The 22,970-nt window shown below is 42.2% G+C and overlaps 2 protein-coding genes across 3 annotated transcripts in view; one reads left to right on the plus strand and one right to left on the minus strand.

Annotated features, from left to right (window-relative positions):
- Positions 1-11,269, plus strand: part of SERPINI1 (serpin family I member 1) — a 65,824-nt gene extending 54,555 nt beyond the window's left edge. Inside the window, exons 7-9 of one of the 2 annotated variants that reach the window (XM_033958164.1) lie at positions 1,009-1,095; positions 7,657-7,746; positions 10,600-11,269. In XM_033958164.1, coding sequence (XP_033814055.1) covers positions 1,009-1,095; positions 7,657-7,746; positions 10,600-10,673 — 251 coding nt within the window. In that variant the 3' untranslated portion in view covers positions 10,674-11,269. The remainder of the gene's footprint in view (positions 1-1,008; positions 1,096-7,656; positions 7,747-10,599) is intronic. The other variant, XM_033958165.1, reaches the window with a different exon arrangement.
- The window catches only part of LOC117366605 (transient receptor potential cation channel subfamily V member 6-like), a 45,847-nt gene continuing 33,663 nt past the window's right edge, over positions 10,787-22,970 (minus strand). Inside the window, exons 13-15 of the mRNA XM_033958163.1 lie at positions 20,514-20,782; positions 16,349-16,458; positions 10,787-11,650 (exon numbers count right to left, since the gene is read on the minus strand). Of these exons, the coding sequence (XP_033814054.1) occupies positions 11,551-11,650; positions 16,349-16,458; positions 20,514-20,782 (479 nt within the window). The 3' untranslated portion in view covers positions 10,787-11,550. The remainder of the gene's footprint in view (positions 11,651-16,348; positions 16,459-20,513; positions 20,783-22,970) is intronic.

A 22,970-nucleotide genomic window follows, 5' to 3' on the forward strand; every position in this document is an offset into this window, starting at 1 on the left:
CCAAGTTACTTGCAATCCAAGGTTTTACTATATATATCTCCATTTGCAATTGGTAGGCATTGATATAAAAGGATAATGGTAGAGTTAAGAGAGACATTTTATCCTGCTGTACCAAGTACTGTATTAGCACCCAGGCTGTACCAAGTACTGTATTAGCACCCAGGCTGTGTGGGTGTCTTAACTGCAACAAGGTAAAGCTGTTTCAGTGAAATTCAAAAACCAAAAAGAATAGACAAAAATTATGAAACCGATCAAAGTGAAGGAAAAAATGTATAGTCCCTAGATTCAAACAATGTCCGTAAGTAGCAAATCCAGCTAAGGACGTTTTCTGGTTTGAGGAAGCTTGTATCCTAGAAACATGCCGATTCTCTGCCTCAGATCTTTCAAACTCACATTCCTTCTGCAGTGCAAATGTACACTTGACATTGTTTGATTTTAGCCCTCATACGAATACTGAATGTCTGTGCGGTGATGGGACAAAAGCGCGCCGAACAAAGCTGTCCCAATATTTCGGCCCAGACAATAGCGCACAAGACTCCAGCGCGCTGCTGTAAAAGTTAATTTTAAAGAGCTCTGATGGGGGTGTGGGGGGAACCCCCCACCCCACTTTACTTAATACTGTTTGTGCTGCTGGTGGGGGGGGGTGCAACCCCCCCACATTATACAGAAACTTAACTTTTTCCTAAAATATCGGAGAAAAAGTTAAGTATCCTCTATAATGGGGGGTTCCAAACCCTCCCCCCCAACAGCAGCGCGAACACTATTAAGTAAACTGGGGGGGTTCCCCCCCCTCACACTCTCCATCGGAGCTCTTTAAAATTAACTTTTCCAGCACCGCGCTGCAGTCTTGCACCCAATTGTCTGGGCGGCTTTGTCCCACGCACGAATGACTGTGAACGTCTGTGCTGATCATTTTGGCAAATGTTTGCAAGGTAAACTGAAGTAGTGTCTATTGAAATGTCAAAGTACCTATGCATCCACTGAAGATTTTTCTTTTGTTTTATTTAGCAGATAAAGAGCTGTTCATTTCAAAGGCTGTTCACAAGGCCTTTCTAGAAGTTAACGAACAGGGTGCAGAAGCTGCCGCCACTTCCGGTAATTGTGCATGCCTTTAGTATTTCAAAACAGGGCCTTAGATGCCTATTTTTAAAAGAAAACTACATAGATTTGAACAAGAAAGCTGGATTGTACCATGAGGGGATAGTTGCTGGTGGAAAGCTTGGTGGGGCAGCACGGATATGGCTTAAATCAGGGGTGTCAAACTCAATCACATAAGGGGCCAAAATCTGAAAAAAAGGCTAAGCCACAGGCCGAATTTTTAATTAAGATAATTAGGGGTCCTTTAAGGTACGCTAACCGATTTAGCGTGCGCTAAATGTGCACCTTAATAAAAGGACCCTTAAGTGACGAAGGCTTAGGGGTCCTTTTATCAAGCTGCGGTAGGGGTTTAACGCATGTAATACCGCGCATTAAACCGCCTGCCGCGCTAGCCGCCAACGCCTGCATTGAGCAGGTGTTAGTTGTTTAGCCGGCTGCGGGGTTAGCGCGTGATGAAATGTCCGACCCGCTAATCCCGCTAGCGTGCCTTGATAAAAGGACCCCTCAGTCTTAGTAAAGTATAGGGTTACAACATCTCCAACCCCACATCAGCTCTGTGGTGTAAACAAAATAAATATTTTAATCACAAAACAGAAAATAAAATTTATTTTTTCTACCTTTTGTTGGTCCCAGGCTCTGATTGTCTTCTGATAACTCGCTTGCCAGAATCTCCTGTCCATATGTCATTGTCTTCTTTCTCCTTGCTAACTATCCATCTTCCATCTCTGTCCTCCCCTTCTGTTTCCATTCCCTTCCCCGGAGGTCTGGCATATTTCCTTTTTTTCGTGTCCATAGCCGCAGCTGCAACAATGGACCCCACCGTCTGCCCTTTTCTCAACTACCCTTTCATCCAGCATCTCTACCTCCTTCCCCACCACCCCAGGGTCCACCATCTCTCCGTTTCTATTCCCAACTACCCTTCTATCCAGTATCTCTATCCTAGGGGTTGTATTTGATTTAAAAAACTAACCTTCCACAACCATATAAGTTCTGTAATCAAATCATGTTTCTTCAAGCTGCGACTGATTCGGTCAATCTCTAAATTCTTAGAACCAAAATCCATTAGCATTGCAAAATTAGATTACTGTAATTGTTTATTTACAGGAGTATCCCAGAAAGAATTAAGACGCCTATAAATAATTCAAAATGCCACCATGTAACCCCCCCTTCTTCAAAATGCCCATTGGCTGCCAATTACCCCAAAAAAATCTCTTACAAAATCTGTTTAATAACATTTAAAACAATTCATTCTAAACTGCCCCAATTTATTGATAAATATCTTATCCCATATGAGCCACCCCGCAATCTTAGATCATCTATCGTAAATTGCTGACGAGCCAAAAGGGACGACATTTTCTCAGTCGTAGCTCCACAACTTTGGAATACCCTACCACTTCTCGTAAGAGAAGAAGCTAATCTTGAACGTTTCAAAAGCCAACTCAAGAGTCATTTATTTAAAGAAGCTTTTAACATTTGATTTAAAAATTTACAGTATTCTTTTAACTCCCTTAAGGAATTAAGCAACAACGAGCCCTTTCCTTTTGGGGTTTTTTTTTCCTTATTTGTCTTTCGTTCCTATCCAAATTGTATTTCTAACCCTATTTCCTTTTGTCTCCCATCTGTCTGACTCGTTTATCCCCTTTTAATATGCCAAGTATTAGTTGATGTTTCTCTGTAATTGTTTTCTTTCTGTATGTGTTAATGGCATTTTTATTATGTTCATGCTCTGTTTTTTCTTTTTTTTTAATATTGTAAACTCGCTTAGAAATTAGATAAGCGATCAAATCAAATTTTAATAAAACCTTGAACCTTAAAACCTCTATCCCTCCTCCACACCATCCCTTGTGTCCAACTTCTCTCTCTTTCTGTTCCTTCCCTCTCTCACTTTCCTCTGCTTTATTTTTTCCCCAACCCACCTTCCACTCAGTCCAGCATATGCACATCTGGACCTCTTCTTCTTCCTGCAGAGTACTTCTACGCCAGGGCCCGCCCCTGTCCCGAATGCCTGTATGTTTTCTCCCCTTCTTCCTGGTCTCACCTTCAGATTTGGCTCACCGTTCCTACCCTCCCTCCATCCCGGCTTCCTGGTCTCCTCTGGCCTGCTGGCACAAACCGCTGCCTCCGCCGCTGCTGCTGCTCTTCACTCACGTCTGCCTTCACCTGGCCTCCTCTTCAAAGCAGCCTGCTGAGGATTGCCGGCCAGCTGTAGCGAACCTCGCAGGCCTCTGTCCACCTCGGTAGCACGTTCCCTCTGATGCAATCCTGCCCCTCCTCTGACTTATGGGATCACGTCAGAGAGAACGTGCTACCGAGGTGGACAGTGGCCTGCGATGTTCGCTACAGCTGACCGGCGATCCTCAGCAGGCTGCTTTGAAGAGAAGACCAGGTGAAGGCAGACGCGAGTGAAGAGTAACAGCGGCGGCAGCAGTTCATGCTGGCAGGTCAGATTTACTATAAAATTAAAAATGTCTGGCAAGCCAATTTTTAACACACCGCGGGCCAGAGTTTGACATGTCTGGCTTAAATCTATATTTGGCACTCAAGATTAAAATTTTGTGCATCTGATTAGACTCAACTTTCTCAATGTGAGAACAGGTATTGGCTACATATAAATCTTTTTTTTTTTTTTTCAAAAGCATCTTTTAAGTAGGTCAAAACCAATGTTATCAGAGTATGACTAGAATTGTGGTGCAAAGTGTGGTATTACAGAAATTGGTCTACTGCAATGCTTTATATCAGTGGTCTCAAACTCAAACCCTTTGGATTTGTAGGTTCTTGGAGGGTCTCAGAAAAAATAGTTAATGTCTTATTAAAGAAATGACAATTTTGTATGAGGTAAAACTCTTTATAGTTTATAAATCTTTCCTTTTGGCTAAGTCTTAATAATAATATTGTAATTTATAGCTAAAGAGACATATGATCAAGAAACTGTTTTATTTTACTTTTGTGATTAATGAAAAACATATCGAGGGCCTCAAAATAGTACCTGGCGGGCCGTATGTGGCACCCGGGCCACAAGTTTGAGACCACTGGTTTATATCTAGGGATCATATCCTCTGGATGTAGAGCACTGCAGGTAGTACAGTACGCTGTAGCGCAGGTAATTTGTGGTGGTAAATTTGAGCATGTTTCTTACCTTTTGAAGCAACTGTATTAGCTGCCTGTTAAAAAGCAGAATTGTTTTTAAAGTGCCGGTATTGACCTTTCGAGCAGTCCATCATGGAATAATACCATGGTCTTTATCTCGTATTATGACATGATATTGTCCACATCGTTCACTAAGATCTGAGGTGGCGATTTATCTATCAACTAGTGTTTAAGCCCGTTAGATTAACGGGTGCTAGATGACCGCCTCTCCTGCTTTTGAACCTGAGCAGGGGCAGAGGCAGAGCCGGGACGGGAGGGAATGACGGTGGAAGAGCAATTTCAAATCCTCGGCAACGGCGGCTCCTTGACCAATCTGCGCTTACAACGGCCCCACACTCGCGGTCTGGCTGGCTCCCCCACCAAAGCCCTTCGCAGCGACAGCCCTTCCTGCATCCGTCCCCGCGTCCCAAGCCTCTCCGAAGGCCAGCTCCCACGAAAATGGTACCCCTCTGTCCAAAGCCGCCGCAGCAGCCTCCCTCAAGACACATTTCAAATCTGACATATTGTAATCACAAAACAGAAAATAAAATTATTTTTCTTACCTTTTGTTGTCTGGTCATTATTCATACCATGTAGGGGTCCCAGGCTATGGTTGGCTTTTGATAACTCGCTTGCCAGGGCCCCTTCTTTCTGCTTCCCTCCCTCCATCCCTGCAGCTGAAGACAGGCACCTCCCCCCAGTGGTCTGAGACAGGAGGGAGCAGTTAGGAGAGGGTCTGAGGGCAAAAAGGGGCTCAACAGCGCACAACCACCTTTCCTTCCCTCCCTCCATCAGGTGCAGTGAATCCACCAATGTTAAAAGGAGCCGCGTCGAAATCGGAGCCCTGCCACTGCCGTAGCACGTTCCCCTCTGTCTTGGTCCCGCCCCTTCTCTGGCAGAGGGAACGTGTTACGGTGGCGGCAGGGCTCCAATTTCAAAGCAGCTCCTTTTAGCGGAGCTGAACTGTACCTGATGGAGGAAGGGAAGGAACGGTGGGGCAAATTTCGGCAACGGCAGAAATTGTTTGGCGGGCCAAGCACCGTGAAACTTTGTTTCTTTAGGCAGCCCCGGGGGGGGGGGGGGGAGTCGTCGACGTGCAGGCCACTGTGAACAGGAGCGGCGGCAGGACCATGAGGCGGGAGTGAGCAGTTCGGCTTCCCCTATCTGGGGAAACCGGGGAAATCGCCGTGCCGAACTCAGCTGCACGTCGGGAGTGAGTTATTCGACTTCCCCTATCTGGGGAAACCACCGTGCTGAACTCAGCTGCACGTGGGGCCGTAGTAAGCGCGGGGCATGCTGCACTCTTGGCGGCCACGGACCTATGGATCATGGAAGCACGCCGATAAGACAGCGCATGCGCCGCCTACGGTTTTATTATATAGATGGACAGATTGCACCAGATTAAATATGCAGCTACCAGAGCTAGGTTTATTTCTGTTGCAAGAGTGAGATTGTGGAACAACTTAGGGCTCCTTTTACAAAGGTGCGCTAGCGTTTTTAGCGCATGCACCGGATTAGCGCATGCTATAGCGCGCGCTACCCAAAAAACTACCGTCTGCTCAAGAGGAGGCGGTAGCGGCTAGCATGCGTGGCATTTTAGCGCGAGCTATTCCACGCGTTAAGGCCCTAACGCACCTTTGTAAAAGGAGCCCTTAGTTGGACGGACAAGGATGGTAAATAATATGCAGCAATTTAAAAACTTTTGAAAGACCTCTTTATTTGCAGAAGTTTTCTTTTGAATGGAGGAAGACATTTGATTACAAGAAATTGGAAACAGAATTTGTGGTTTTCTTTTATTGTTTAGTGAAGTAAGTTATATGCTTTATGTTGATTTTATGATTTATGTATGTATATTTGGAACCTGCTTAGGTCTTAAACGGGCTATAAACATTTTAAATAAATAAAAATTTCACACACCCAAATTTCACACACAGTTTAATTGAATAACAAACCAATTAGCACTAACTAACGCGCTAGTGTTTTGTTTTGCTTTAAATTTGATATCACATTTCTCCTTCCCCTAATTTTAGTATTGTAATCCGCTTTGGAACTTTTTACCATAATGTGAAATGGTAAATTTTAAATAAACTTGGTACACAATCTCTCATCAGTGATGTGTTTTATTTAAGAACATATAAGAATTGCCATACTAGGCAATCCCAATCCCATCAAGCCCAGTATCCCGTTTCCAACAGTGACTAGCCCAAGGTCCCAAGTACCTAGGAGAAACCCAAAGAGTAGCAAAACATTCCAGAGCTGAGATTGTGATGTCATAATGCCTTATTCCACCAATGCCATGTCACAATGGCTTGATTGTCCTATACTTGGCTCACGTGAGAACATAAGAGCTGCCCTACTGGGACAGACCAAAGGTTCATCAAGCTTAGTATCCCGTTTCCAACTCTGGCCAACCCAGGTCCCAAGTACCTAGCTAGCTCCCAAGTAGTAAAACAGATTCTATGCTGCTTATCCTAGGAATAAGCAGTGGATTTTCCCCAAGCCATCTCAATAATGGCCTATGGACTTCTCTTTTAGGAAATTATCCAAACCTTTTTTAAACACTGCTAAGCTAACTGATTTCACCACATTCTCCGGCAACAAATTCCAGAGTTTAATTACACTTGTGAAGAAATATTTATTACAACTCTACATAATTATAGCAGATCACTTCTTTTTTCTCAGTAATAATACCTTGGGACATTTGTTTATAGAATAAATTTTAACAAATGAATCGACATACTCAGTAGATATAGTTTTAGGATGTGGTAGAAAATTATCTTGAAAATAGCGCTTGAATGTGTATACTTTAATAACTTGCTCCAGTGATTGGATGAACGAACTTTAAAAATTTGCATCCGCTACACCAGTGTACCGCAAACTGTGTGCCGCGGTACACTGGGGAAGAGGAGAGATGCCAGTGCCAGCTGACTGTCTACAGGATGTGCCTCTTGCGAAGAGAGGCACGTCCTGTAAGCAATCTCCTGACGCCGGCACCTCTTCTTTCTGCTGGTTGTTCTCTCCTCTTTGCGCAAGACCCGTTTGAAGGGCCTTTGCGCATGTGCTGAGGTCGGCACGCTGATTTCACATATGCACGTGATGACATCATGCTGACGCCGGCACACTCCTGGGTGTCTCGAGCAGGGGACACTAGATTTAGTGTGCCCTGGCTCAAAAAAGTTTGCGAGCCGCTGCTCTACACATTGTTACTCCTTTCTTCATACACAGAAATAAAGTGGCATAATTTCCGTTTCAATTAAATTTGTATAGTGGCACATGATTTGGGTTCATTCTGCAGCCAGGGTTGGAATCTTGTTGCCTAATTTCTGTACAGTGCCACTCTTAGCAGCACACATTATATGGGGTGCCACATGAAGGTACCACAAATGGTGATCACATGGTAAATTTATTTTGTCTTTGCTGCTTTATTTGTAGGAATAGTGGCTATCAGTAGGATGGCGGTACTGTACCCACAGGTTATTGCTGACCATCCATTCTTCGTTGTGATCAGAAACAGGCAATCAAGTGAGTTGTTTGACTTGGGTTGGCACTACACTTTTCACACGGTCTCCCCTACCAATATTAGAAGAGGCTGGGAATGAAGTTGTAGACCAGGGGTGGGGGCAATGTTGCTTCTAAGCTGCGTGGCTACACACCTCTTGATATTCGCCTAAGAACAAATTGTCTGGTTATCAACCAACATGACCATTGCATTCGGAAAATTCTGCATTGTTGAAAACAGGAGAGGGGAGGAAGGAAGGGGGCTAGGTGCAGAGCCTGACAGGGCAGGACACTTGAATAGCTGACCGACTTATATTCGAGTCAACCATTTTTCCTCCTTAGGGGGGGGGGGACTCGACTTATATTCGGATCAACTTATATTCGCGTATATATGGTACAATTTTCAAAAGCAGGATAAAAGGATCTCAAAATGCACACTCCACTAAAAAGATTTCTTAGCAGGGATTACTTTCAGTCATCAATCCCCAAAATTCCTTGTGAATTACAAATTATGCACACATTCTATTCTATTCACAGTAGAGAATGACACGGTGACAAAATTCATCACCGTTCCCGTCCCCGCGGATAACCGCGGGAAATAATCCCATGTCATTTTCTAGTGTCTATTTCAACCTTAGTCCTTCGACACCAGCATTCTTCAAAGCAAAGCTTGCGGGTCAGTGGTTGTGGCCATTCATACTCTGATTCTTCCCTCTCTCCTTAAAGAATGACATGAAGATGGTTTTCCGCGGTTATCCGCGGGGACGGTGATGAATTTTGTCACCGTGTCAACAGCTTCTTTTAATATATCAAAATGAAACTTATCTGTATCAAATCCTCAGTCTTTGTATTCAAATGAGCAGTCTTTCCTCTCTTCTGCTGTGTCTCAAACTGCTACTTTGCAGTTGTTTACTTTATTGAGCTTGAAGCAAAGAGGACTGAGTGGTTTGAACTTCACACTTTTGAACTTTCATTTTTGGTGGGGAAACATTATGCCTCTATTAGCGATATGAAGCTAATCTAGCTGAAAGATCTGGGAATATGGCCTCCTTTGTAGATGTGTGGGGTCCTTTAGAGGGTTTTGTTAAACAGTGTGAGTGATTTGTATGAGTGACCTGCCAGACAAATGGGAGGGAGGAAGGGTGGGGTGGGTGGATAAGATATTGATGTGTATTTTGCTAAGATTTTCTTAATGTATGTATATACATATGTTATGATCTATTTGTGAATTGCATTACAGCACTCCCCCCCCGATATTCGTGGGGGTTCCGTTCCAGGAACCCTCGCGAATCCTGAAAAACCACGAATATGATTTAACTGCTTTTCCAACACAATCCAGAGCATGTACAAAAACCAGCAATGCTGAGTTCTCCAATGGAAGAACGTCCATGGGTTATATCGAATCGCGGCTGCTCCAAATTGTTGAGAGCTAGGCAGAGGGGTGTAAGCAGAGAAACAGATATCTTTTTTGGTGATTTGGGAATGAAGGAATGCTAAGCACAGTCGTTCTCGTGGGGGAGACTGGAGAGGGTAGCGGAAGAGGCAGGAGAGAGCAGTCAGAGCACCGGTGAGTGAAGGAAATCACTCGCTGTATGCTCCGACCGCCTCTTCCTGCACTAAAGTCGGGCCTTACCAATCAGTTGCGTCAGAGGAGAAGCTTCTGCCCACACATGCACGCGATGCATGTAGACTCTGGCGGCTTTCAACAAGTACTCTGAAACCTTAAAACGCGCCGCAAGGGGGAGGGAGGGAGATAGATTCGTAGGAAGGAGGGAGGGGGCCGTGCGCGATCGGTGACTGCATGCGTTCCCTCCCTTAACTGTGGGGACAAGGCCATTCACCGCTCCACAGGGCGGTGGATGGCCTTGTCCCCGCACCTGCGGTGAGCACCTTTCCCCCCCTCTACCGTTTTGACGGGTTACCTAGCTCTCCTTTGCTTCAGATACAAAATGAAATTGTGAGCCATTCATGAATGGCACTGAAAATGCCCAGCAGACCTGAGCTACTATTTACTGAAAAAGGGGTGAGCAAAATCTGAGTAAATGTTTATTTTTGATACATTAAAAGAATATTGTATAAGTATAATTTAAACTTCATAAGGAGGTTTGTTTTGTTTTTCTGTTGGGCCAGTGACTGAATGTAATTCCTGCTTTTTAATGGGGTATGAATTCTGAGGTTGAATACTTTGCAAAGTATTTTGTTTATGCAAATGCTTTTTGGTAAGAAGATATTATTTGAGAAATCTGTATTTTGACCTGTTGCCTCCCTTTGTTTTGATTTTTTTTTTTTTTAATTACTGTTTTGATGTTTACCATTACTTGGTTAAAGGGTCGTTTAAACAAGATGTCTACCTTGGGCAATGAAATGCAGATAAGTTACATCGATTTAAAAGGCAGAAGTTAATATTTGCCTTTATTTAAAAAAAACCAAAAAAACCCATAATTAAGCACCTGAACAAGGTATGTTCCCACACTTTTAAGATACTTCTAACCTCGTAAACCAGAAAAACACAGCACTTACAGAATTATTGTCTGCTAAGGAATGGCAAAAACACTTTGATTTAAGTTTTCCATTTTGCAGAAATGACAGATGACAAGAGGATTAAGGGGTCCTTTTACTAAGGTGCGGTAGCCAATTTAGCATGTGCTAATCGCTAACTCTTAGTAAAAGGACCCTTACGTAACCTTCAATATTTTGGAATTTAAAATTTTTACTTATAGCATTTGTAACCACATACTTTGGAGATTTCACATCAGGGCCCGTTGACATATTTGTTTCCCTTCGACATTCTAAGCATTGAATGCTTTGGTTGGGTGGAGGGGGGGGGAGCATTAAATATATTAAGGAATAAACTGGATTATTTTTTTCTTGTCCTAGACATCATCTTGTTCATGGGAAGAGTAATGAACCCAGAAGAACTGAACGATAGTCATAATCTTGAAGCACTTTAGTTACTTAGAGGGAAACGCGACAGCAGTTGTTAATCTCACTATATGCACGCGGTACACTTAATGTTTGTGGATTTGCAGCGTATGAGAACTGATCGCACTTTTGATTACAGTTCAAGCTGGAGGTCCTTATTGTGTTGTGGAGTAGAAAAGCTTTCACTATTGCAAGGTTCCTGTTGCTGCCAATGTGATTGTTTGCTGATCTTCAAAATGTAACGTACAATATATACATGTGGCTCGAGAGTTGTCCAACATTTGACGAGCACTGCACTGACTACTCTTCATATGCAAATGAGTACTTGCGAGAGAGCCAATCACATCACCCCAGAGGTGATTTCTTCCCCTATGAAGGTAAAGTTTGCAAAGCAAGTGGTTTTAAGTTTCTGGTCCAGCATGAAGCAAGAGGCCTTTCGATATTGTCACACCATTAGTGCTGCTTGACTGTGCTGATAATAATGTACCCATTGTCATAGCCTCGCTTATGAGAAAAGCTGCACGTTTTCGGTATGAATTAGTTAATGTCCTAATATTTAATGGCACTGTGTATAAGAATGAAAACTGGCTGTCCTTCACTTTAATAATAAAGTTTGATACCAGTACCTGATCTAGTGAGCTTTTTTTAATTATGACTCTGCCATATTGCTGTGAATGATGCAATGGCCCATAATGTCCACCAGGAGTGCAAGAAACCTGTCTTCAAATCTGAATTAATCCTTGCGAGTTTAAAAGAAAAAGTGATTTGTGTCCGTGTATAAATACATTTGTCTGCTTACATATATATCGGTCTAAAGCAAACAATATTGGCACTGATAATTTCAATAAAACCATCTGTCCAGCTGTTAGAGCATTTCTCTGTTTTTTTAAAATGCTGGTTGCAGTTTCAGCATGAACAAGATTGCAGCCTTTTTTTACGACTTGATTTTTTTAAATTTCCCATTTGTGTTTCTTTTTTCTTTGAGAAAGTATTTCTTTCTTCGACTCTGCGGAAAAACAATAGATAATTAATCAAATGAGAGGGTTCCAATTTGCATTAAAAAAATTAAATGATTAGATAAATAGGACAGAATATATAATATATTATATGATATATCTACTACATATGAATTGGTAGGATTGGGAGGGAGGGTTTAAATATTATGATTTAAGTTAAATTGATAGAGAATCAAGTGATATTGTTTAAGTTTAAATGTTATTTTATGATACACTTGTTGTAAGATGTAAAATGAATAAAGAATTTTTTTTTAAAAATTCTTACCACTGTAGAACAGAATCTGGGTTGGATTCCTGGCTGCAACATTTATTCATTAACTCAATTTTATAGGTATAGTTATTTTATTTTATATGCCACACTTTACTGACAAAGTCAAATCAAAGCAGTTTACATAATATAAAAACGGGGAATAATTATAAACCAGAACAAGCAAACTGGGAATAAACAGAGACAGGTTAACAAAGACATGGCACAGAGAGGCCACAAGGGCAGGAAAGCTTATAAAAGTTATAAGGTAAAAAGAAATAGGGAGGTAAATTAAGGTTGGATATCAAGAGCCAAGTCGGGTAGAAAGAGGTATCGGGAATTGGGATCAAATGCCATCTTGAAGTAGTAAGTTTTCATTTGAGACTTAAATGCCTGGAAGGATTTTTCAGAACACAAAGCAGAAGAGAGTTCCAGAGTGTAGGTGCCATTACAGAAAAACTAGAGTCTCTGTATGTCCAGAAACATCTGCCGGAAGGATGGACTAGACTATAAATGCTGGTTAGAGGAATGAAGATTCCTCTTTGGAGAATGAGTCAAATGACTAGACAGAAATATAAGGGAAGACCAAAAGTCTGAATCTGGAAAGTAAGAGTATTATACTTGAAAAGTATCCTAAATGAGATTGGGAGATTTGAGAAGAGGAGTTATATGGTCAAATTTTGAACAGCGGTAAAGAAACCCGAGTGCGATGTTTTGCACAAGCTGCATTCGGCGCAACTGGTATTGTGGATTTCCATTACTGTTTTGATGTGCAGTTGCCAATTAAGCATTGGCAGAGAGCACACAAACCAATGGCATATCACCACTGAGCAAGCCCAGCAAGGAGCTTTGGGGGGGGGGGAGGGGGTGATGGGACAATTACTTCCAACAGGATTACCCATCACTACCAGATGCTGAACTTCCTCACATTAGTGACTTCTATTCCGCCTGTACCTTGCAGTTCTAGGCGGATTACATCAGAAGATAACTGGACATTTCCAGGAGATTTACAGTTTAGGGGGCTTGTTACATAATAATAATAATTTATTTTTTTGTATACCGCCATACCCAGGGAGTTCTAGGCGGTTCACAACAAATAGATGAATTACATACAGTGCGATTGAGAAAAGAAGAACATAGCAAGGCAGTCGAAAGGTCAAAACTAGTTTACATTGACAATTTAGGTGAGGGAAGGGCTAATACAGAGCATATACAGTATGTACTGTAAGAATACAATTGGATTTATGAGAAGGGGGAACAAAGCATATTAGATGAGAGGGGGGAGCAACAATCTTGGAAGGGTGGGGAAAAAGTTAAGGAAGAGGTGGGAAGCGTTGAGGAGGGGGAGGGGAGGGTTACGGATTTGATCTGTTGCAAAGAAGAGATTTTGATCTGTTTTCTAATGTGGAGAAGGGGAATGTTAAGGCGGAAGTGGGAGCATTTCACATGTCTTTGAGGAGGAGTTGTAAGATAGGTAGAAGTTTGAAGATTACATCAGAGGAAAACGACATTTTCAGGGGAATTACAATTTAATGGGCTGGTTACAAAGTTGAATCGTTAGGAGAAATTACAAGAGGAGAAGGAATTTAATTTTCTAGAGAGGGGGAAGGAAGAGGGGGAGAGTTATGATATCTGGATACATTTTTTAAATAGCAAGGTTTTTTGAAATGATTTATAGTCGCTTGTTGCTGTCAGCAGGTTAGAGATAGAGGGGTCTAGTTTTGCTGCCTGCGTCACTAGGAGGTTGTCATACATCTTGCGCTGTGTACCTTTGAGTGGGGGGTCTGAGTTCTCCTTTGTCTGGTTGTAAGGTTCTGATTTAGGCGATTGTTTAGGTAGGCCGGTGCAATACCGTTTATTGCTTTGGATAATAGACAGCATAATTTGAATTGAATTCGAGCTCGTATAGGTAGCCAGTGTGAGTCTAGGTAGGCAATGGTGATATGGTCAAATTTTCCAAGTGAATAGATCAGATTAGATTTATTATTCAATTTACTACTATTGACATAAGTATTTAGCAGCGTACAATACAAATCTTATTGAAATACAATACAGTTGCTTCACAAAATCTATTTTTAAAAAACCCCAATAAAAGAATAAAACAGTAGTTCAAATTAACAGAATCAAGTCAATCATTGCTAAATGCTATTGTCACGATTTGCTGCCATAATATTGCTGAAATAATTCTGTTTTCAACAAATATGACAAAAACCATCAAAGAATTTGTCAAAGAATTCCATAACACAGGATCTACATAAGAGAAAGCTCTGCTTCTCTTAAGAGACAACTTTGATACCTAGCGCAAGCAGGGATTTCGGTTGCCTATATTTTACCAACTTATTTGCCAAATATGATGGAGATTTCACATGCCATGCCTTGAATATTATACACTTAAGTGCTCATCTAATGCTGTGAAGTTGTGCCTTGAGGTAAGAGATACAACTCGACAGAAAAAGTTTTCCTATGCGTAGCACAGCGAGAAGCAAAACAAAAGAAAGGCAAAGCCGATGTTGCAATACAGCACAAGGGATTTTATTGAAAGTGCCTATGGGAAGTCCCAACTAGGATCCTGGTTTTGGCAGGACATTGCCTTCCTCAGGGGACATACCAGACTGATAACAGGATATTACAGTGGTATCTCTATTTCAGGTAGTCTTGAAAAAGACCTTTAGGAACGTACTGCTAGCCAAATATCTAAAGAAACTTGTCAAGGGATTTTCAATAAAATCCCTTGTGTTGTATTCTTTTGTTTTGCTTTTTGAGGTAAGAGATGGGCAGGATTACATTGAGTAGAAGTCAGGAGAAGGTGGTGGGTGTGTTGGAGATGAGCATAATGCCCGTCACGCTTTACCTTGATGCACCCCCATCCTCAAAAGCGGCTTGGGAGGGGATGAGGGACCTAGCATTCTCCTGAATCTCCCACTGCATCCCAGACACCGGTTCTGTACCTCATATCGTGACGCAACTCTGCTCCACATCCCCCCCCCTCTGTCCCTTATACAAATGTACTGCTGTTCAGACCCCAGCTGCTGTGCCACTGGTGACGTCCCACCTAGCCCCTCATTTTTCTGCCTCCTTCACTCGTGCCCCTGGCACCCACTCGTACTCATCCTTGTTCCAGATGGCAAACCAAATGTAATTACTATCCTTGATCTTAAGTGATTTCCAGACCTTTTTTTGGGGAGGAGGGGCCCTGGCTAGTCAGGATTTCAGGATATCCACAATGAATATGCATATGAAGGAGGCAATATATGCAAATTGATCTCAAAGATTCTGTGGATATTCTGAAAACCTAGCTGGCTGGGGTTCCCCAGACAGGTTTGGGAATCGCTGCTTTAATATCCTGCAACCTTACACAGTCTTATTAGATATCCCAGCAGAGCAGTGGGGTACCGTAGGGGACACTGCAGTGAACTTCACATAAAAGGTCCCAGGTGTACATCATAAGCTCCTTATATTGTATGGTGAGCCCTTGAGGAATAGCAAAAAAAATGTACCTAACTGTACACCAGTGTTTCTCAACTCGGTCCTGGAGTACTCCCTTTCCTGTCATGTTTTCAAGATATCCACCATGAATATGCATGAAAGGAATTTGCATATAATGGAGGCAGTGCATGCAAATCAAGTTTATGCAAATTCAATGTGGATATCCTGAAAACCTGACTGGCAAGGGGGTACTTGAGGACCGAGTTGATAAACACTACTATATATCACTACACTAGCCCTTAATGATTATAGATGCAGCCTATATGTGGGTTCAGTAGGTATTGGGGTTTTTTGGGGCATTCACACTTTCTACCACAAGTATACTAGTTCACCAACCACTACTTTGCTTCAAGAAGAATAGCCATTTCCCTAGCAACAGCAGCAGATGAATCCAGAGACCAATGGGATAGCTCACATCTACCAGCAGGCGGAGATAGAGAAACTAATTAACAGGTGGTCCTATTGGCTGGCACTCCTCCTGTTTATCCAGTATTCTCTATCTCCCAGCAGTGATAAAGTCTGGTATGTATTTTCACCTCTTACGGGGGTAGGAGGGGTTCAGTCACCACTGGAAGTATAAGGTGGGGGAAGTCATGCCTTTATCCCTCCAGTGATCATCTGATTAGTTTGGGCACCTTTTGGTACATAGTCATTATTGAAACAGGTCTGGCCTAAAACATTCTACTTTTTTAGCCTTGGATGTTTTTACTGATAAGGTAATTCTTTAAGACAGGATTTGGAAGGCAGTCGACAAATTTGCATCAGTTGAAACCCTACAGACCTAGTGAATGCTCTTATACAGAGGAAATTCTATATGTTGAAAACACTGAATTAGATTGTCTGGTTTAGTCCTTTTTTTTTCCTTTTCTTTTTTTAACAGAGAAAGGGCTATTTATGCAGAAATAAGCTAGGTCTAGAATTTAGTTGGGCTTTCAAATAGTATAAGGCTTTTTACCTCAAGTACCATTTCCCCTCCTCCAGGCCTAGAATTTCTCCTGGTATTCCAGTCCTTGGCCACAGCCAGCTTGGAACTCTTCTCTCCAGCAGTAGTGTTGTTGCAGTAATCTAAAGCAAGCACAGTCATAAGGAAACCTGTTTTCCAAGGTCATAACTACTCTTACACAAATAAGGAGGGAAGTTAGCAACATGGGCTACTGTTAACATGTGGCATTTTACTGTTAACCCCTGTTGTTAGTAACTTGGTCTCATTCCATAAAATAGAGCTTGTGCTAAAATCGTATGAATTGGTGGTAGAATAACATGTCTTAAAGGTAACCTATGTTAATAACTATGCCCCAAAGTGTAATATTTAATGCCCTATGTTTGTAGCAAGATTAAAGTATTTGCTGTATACAGTAATAGCACACTCAGGGGAATTCATCAGTGGCGCTAATCAGATTAGCACACACTAAAGTTTCAAGTTTATTAAAATATTTTTTAGACCGCTTATTCTGGTTTCAAAGCGGTTAACAATATAAAATTACATAGAAACAAATAATAAATTGTATAAAAAAATATAAGAACAGGAATAATAAATAAAAGACGAAGACGTACAGACTACACAACAATGGGATAGTAGGGAAGAATTACAATTAATATAGAAAAGGTAAGACATAGAAGGTTAGGTAAAAAGTCATAGAAATTTAAATTTAGCCCTTAAAAGGGCATTTATTATCCCAAAGCATCTTGAAATAGAAATGTTTTTAATTTAATTTTAAATTGTTTTATATCAGATTCGTATCGCAGATGAATCGGTAATGAATTCCACAGAGTGGGGGCAGTAACAGCAAAGTTATTGGAGCGCAACGTATTAATAGATTTTAGCGAAGGTATAACTAAAAGGTTTTGGGAAACTGAGCGGAGAGATTTTGGCGTACTATATGGGATTAGAAGACTTGTTAATGAAATCGGGTTGGCTGTTCAGTTTAGTTGTGAGTGTTAAAAGTAAAATTTTATAGCTACTCCTCTGTTCGACTGGTAACCAATGAGCATTGATCAAGAGGGGGGGGAGACATGATCATATTTTTTTGCCCCGCTAATGATTTTAATAGCAGTGTTTTGGATGATTTGTAGTCGTCTAATCTCCTTTTTTGTAATGCCCTTATAGAGAGCGTTGCAATAATCTATGCATGAAATCACCAAAGAATGAATTAGTGTATTTAGTGCAGTTGTTTCGAGTAACTTAGATAAGGAACGTATCATTCTTAGTCGATAGAAACATTTCTGGACGACTGTACTAATGTGGGAATGATAGGAAAATTTACTGTCGAAAGTAACTCCCAATAGTTTCAAAGTTGGAACAGTTTTAATGGATAACGATTCTAGTTTCAAAGGGGCTTGGAGTGTTGTTCCTTCTTTAAACGGAAAGATCATAAGTTTAGATTTACAGATATCAAGAGATAGTTTATTTGAACCCAACCAAGATTTAAGATTTATATATTTGGTTAATTTTATATCGCGTCCTCTCCAATAAGCTCAGAAGGTTATTTTCCTATTGACTTCTTAGCATTAGCAAATCGATTAGCACCCGTTAATGAATTCCCCCCCCCACACACACACACACTTACCCCCCTCTTTTACAAAGGTGCACTAAATATTAGCTCGCGCTAAACACGCACTAAACGCTAATGCGTGCATGTTATCCTTTGGACAATGCGGTTAGCATTGATTTAACGCATGCTATATCTGCGCTAAAACGCTTAGCGCCTTTGTAAAAGAGGGCCTTAATGTCTTAAGGGTCTCTGCTATGTTGGATCCTTGATTAATGTGGACAGTGTTTTTATGCGTTTTTAATTGTTATTGAATAAAATGACACCAGAGGGTCCAAGGACATTGAGTTTGCAGAGTCTTATTTGTTTGGAACGGCTTTTCTTTTCCTGCGGAAATCTGGGTCTTTCTGTTTTGTTTTGTTTTTGTCACGACGGCAGTTAAAGCCATTTCCACGGGTAAAACAGTTTACTTACAGCAATGTGGTGTTTTAAAATTTGCCTCCCTCCCCTGGGAGTAAAAGTACCAACGATGGTGAGTGTGTTCACTTTTATCTGTGGCAAAAAGAGGGTAAGGTCAGGTTGGGGTCAGAAGAGTACAAATGGGGATGTCATTTTGAAACCGCCTTCATTATACTGGAAACTTAACTGTTTCCCTGTTTTTTAGGGAAAAAGTGAAGTTTTCAGTAAAATGTGTGGGGGGTTACAACCCCTCAAACCCCCACAATGCTCCCACAATGCGGCGTGATCTGTATAAAGTAAAGTGGGGGGTTCCCCCCACACCCCCCGTCGGAGCCCTTTAAAACAGTCATTTTCTTCGGTGCGCGCCTCCACGTTGCGCTCAGTTGTCTGCGCGCGCCTTTGTCCCAGCGCGCTTTTGACCTGACACCCACACTTTCTGGTTGGTACTTTTGCACCTGCGTTAGTTTTCTCTTGCAGGCCTCAGTGGACACTTCTTTAATTATTGCCTTTATTAAGGGAGATCAAGGAAATATTTAAAAAGCAGCTGTACTAGCAATTACAAGACCAGTCCCATTATTAGTTAAGCAAAAATAATCAGCCTGGTTTGAGTCCAAAAGTGCAGATTTTTAAGGTTTCCCATGCCAGATTTAGTAAGATCTGAAGCTGATGGCTGTGCATTTGTTTAGGCTGGTATAACTGCTTTAGAATTTGCCGCAAATAGAGTCTTAGGGGGTGGGGGGGAGATCCTTTCTGCTAAATGAATGTGTAGCTTCATACATTTTATTGAACACTAGTCTTTAAGCCCGTTACATTAACGGGTACTAGAATAGAGTGTCTGTCTGTCTGTGTTTCGTTATCTCTCTCTCTCCTTGGCTGTTGTCTGTGTCCTTCTGTCTCCCCCCAGCACACCCCTCCCACCCAAAGCAGCCCCCTTTCCCTCTCCCTATCTCTCCATGGCCCATTCTGTGTCCCCCCAGCACACCCCTCCCCCAAAGCAGCCCCCTTTCCCTCTCCCTGTCTCTCCATGGCCCCTTCTGTCTGCCCCCAGAGCAAAAGTGTCTGTCCTCAGCACACCTCCCCCCCAAAGCAGTCCCTTTTCCCTCTCCCTATCTCCCCCTAGCCCCCTGAATAAATCCCCCTGCTTACCTGGCTTGCTCCTCTTCAATGAGGTTAGTCCAAATAAATCTGCTTTGTCTAGTAAGTGAGCACATTATGCTGTTTTACTGCATATAATTCCCTGCTGAACCGGAACATATGTAGGAAGGGCTGGTCTTTGACCTAGGGGCCACCGCGGGAGCGGACTGCTGGGCACGTTGGACCACTGGTCTGACCCAGCAGCGGCAGTTCTTATGTTCTTAGGAGTGGGAAGGGGGGGGTCGATTAGAGGTTTGCACAGGAACGGGGATCGCGGGAGTCCTGCGGTTCCCACGGGGGTCCTGTGGGAATCCCCCCTAACCCACGGGACTCCCACGGGGACATCCCTCTGGCCCACGGGACTCCCACGGGGATGGAAGGCTTTGGAAGCAGGGTTCGCCCATATAATATAATGGACACGTCAGCCTCAGTAAAAGAGGGGGTTTATAAGTTAATTACTTGAACAGAAAACAAAAAAAGGGTTCCACCAAAGAGATTCCACAAAAGAAACTGGAATTGATGATCCTGTCGGAAGTAATTGCTGCTTTTTATAGGGACGGAGAGGATCCTGACGGGGATGGGTGGGATTTCTGTCCCCGCACATCTCTCTAGTGTCGATGCCCCGAGCAAGATGGCGCTTGGGGCGGTCCACCCCCCCCCCCCCAATCCCCTCCCTTTCCTTCCCTTCTATGCCACTGGGCATGCTCACTAATTAGTTTGCACAGCTGCTTTGCAGTGCGCTAACCGATTAGCATGTGATTAGTGCAGAAGCCCTTACGGCCTAAGGGCTCCCGCGCTAATTGGAAAATTTAGCGTGTTGCCGTTTTACAGCCATGCTAAAAGTGGCCTTGGTGCACAGTAAATGTGGCGCTGGCCACATTTTAGTGCAGCTTAGTAAAAATGCACCTAAAAGCCATCAGCTTTTGTTCATTCTGTATTAAAATGCTTGGAAACCATTGAATCGTGGGGCAAGTGGGTATGTGTGTTTATTGGCCTATTAATTTATACTGGACAAAAGCTCGATAGCCTCGCTCTCACCTGAGCTTTCCACAGGGTCTTTCGCTCGTTGCTCACTCGGAAATGAGTATCGCCCATCAGAGCAATGACAAGGTTCAAAAGCAGAATATAAGCAAAAAACATGTAAACCAGGTATAGGAGGAGGATGATCGTTGGCGTGTTGACAGTGGATGGGATCGGGAGATTGGTCAAGCCCATCATGAGCTGAAAGAGGGTAAATGTGGTGATTGGGAAGTTGCTAAAATGTGGAAATTCAGTCTGATTCATGGCTTGGAAGTGAACATCGAAGGCTGAAACATGAAGAGAATAGGTGTTAAAAGCTTAATTATTTCAGAAACAAAAAGTTGTTTACTCTGTATTGAAAGATTAACAAAATGGTTACCTTTAATTAGCAAATGTCATCTATTGGTGCTAATTATTAAAATGAAGAAAAAAAAAAAGTTTGGTACTGATGGGGTGACCCCCCCCAGCTGATTTGCCAAACAATGATTTTGAAGACACTGAAAATTTGAATAATTTTATAGGAGATATTGGTGCATCCCACCCCCCCTATCCTAATGGTATTTCCCAAGGGATGCACTGATCTATCCTACAAAATTATTCAATTTCTCTGCGCCACTCCTTGGCAATAGAATTGAAAGATAAAGACAATATCTGACGTATCTTAAAAAAACAATAAATGGTCTGTCCTCTAGTCTGGTATATAAATAGAGAAAGGGGTACAAGGGGCTGCTGAAAAGTTCTCAGCCCAACCAACCAACTTCCTAAATTCTGAGCGTTATTTTGCTGCTGTAGCTGAAGAGTGGTATCTTATTTTGTTAAGTGCCAATTTGCAGAAACAAAATTCTATGTTTTGATTTTGTTTGAATCATTTTCCCATCATTCTCTTCTTGGTTGGGCTGACACCTTGTCAGCATCCCCTTGAAGTGTGAAGAGTTTCAGTGTCTGGTAATGAGAGCTGAGATTGTGATGTCATAATGCCTCATTCCAACCAATAAGAGACATCGGTGATGTCACAATGGCTTGATTGTCCTATACTTGGCTCACTTTTATTACATACAAGTGGGATGCTGAAAAGTTCTCAGCCCACCCATCCAACTTCCTAAATTCTGAGTATTATCTTATTTCGATAAGTGCCAATTTGCAGAAACAAAATTCTGTGTTTTGACATTGTTTCAGATCATTGATTGAACCATATTCACTTCATTCTCTTCTTGGTTTGGCTGAGAACTTTCAGCATCCCCTCGTAGTCCTGACACAATTAAAACTTAGTTCTTTGAAACCTAGGGTAAAACAAATTTGGTTTGGGGAAATACTGTCCTTCCAAATTTTCACCCAGTGGCATCTTTGCCCATTATGATGAAAATCGCTAGAAAAACCTTTGGTGGAGATGTGGCTCAATCCATTCCAATACAGATTCCAAAAATCCCATAGCACATGTAAGTGACAGGCTTTATAGAACAGTTGAAGTAAAAACAGACATGGTGGGGGCAGAATTAAGTTCGTGTTGATGCGGGTTCTCTGAGGCAGCATGGCGAAACGCGTTAGAACCCGTTGAACCCCTGCATAAAAAGCTAAGTCTGTTTTGAAGTTGTGTATTTAAAAAGTTGGAAAAGTAAAAAAGTATTTAAAAATTTTAAAAAAAGTAAGAAAATATTATAGTAATAGATATTATAGGGACAAGTGCTATGATTGAGAATTGAGCCGTATCAGTAGTGGGCTAAATATTTTGCTTACCCAGTGGTCTCATAAGCTAAAAACAGTTCTCTGAGCACTGAGAAGTGTTAGAAGATGTGTGTTATAATCACCTTTGTGCACATATAGTTTAATGCTCTTGGGACAATTAATCATTCCTGAATACTTATTTGGGTGCACCACATGTAAGTGACAGGATTTATATGGTCATCACTGGATAGTCTTGGCCTCCAGTAAGTTTAATATCCTGTGACCATGTTGCTAGTTCTGAATAGACATGGCTTCTTTTCATTATATGTACTGAAGTCCATACTTTTTAGCCCTTTTATTGAGTTGTCATTGATGGCCTAAAGAGCTGTATCACTCATCCAAGTGGTAACCACATTATTCTTTCAAAGCTTTGCAAGAATATATACTGTATATATATCCTATATAATAAAACCCTAGCCGCGCATGCGCACTTATCTGCGTGCTTCCGTGATCTGTGATCAGTAGGTCCGTGGCAAGCAGGAGTGCGGATGCGGCGGCCAGACAACTCGGAGAAACAGCACAGCCGCCGACTCCCCCCTCCGCCCTCACTCACTGTCCAAACCACCACCGCCAAAGCCTCCTCCTTCTGGCCGGCTCACCCGCCTTTAAATTAAGAGAAAAGCGCTACACCGCGCTAACGCTGGCCTTGCCATCTTCTGTCCACTGTGGCCCGCCCTCTCTGACTACTTCCTGTTTCCGCTAGGGTTGGCCACTGTGGATAGAAGATGCCGAAGCCAGCGGTAGCACGGAGCA

The sequence above is a fragment of the Geotrypetes seraphini genome, chromosome 9, assembly GCF_902459505.1.
Source record: "Geotrypetes seraphini chromosome 9, aGeoSer1.1, whole genome shotgun sequence".
Lineage (NCBI taxonomy): Eukaryota > Metazoa > Chordata > Amphibia > Gymnophiona > Dermophiidae > Geotrypetes > Geotrypetes seraphini.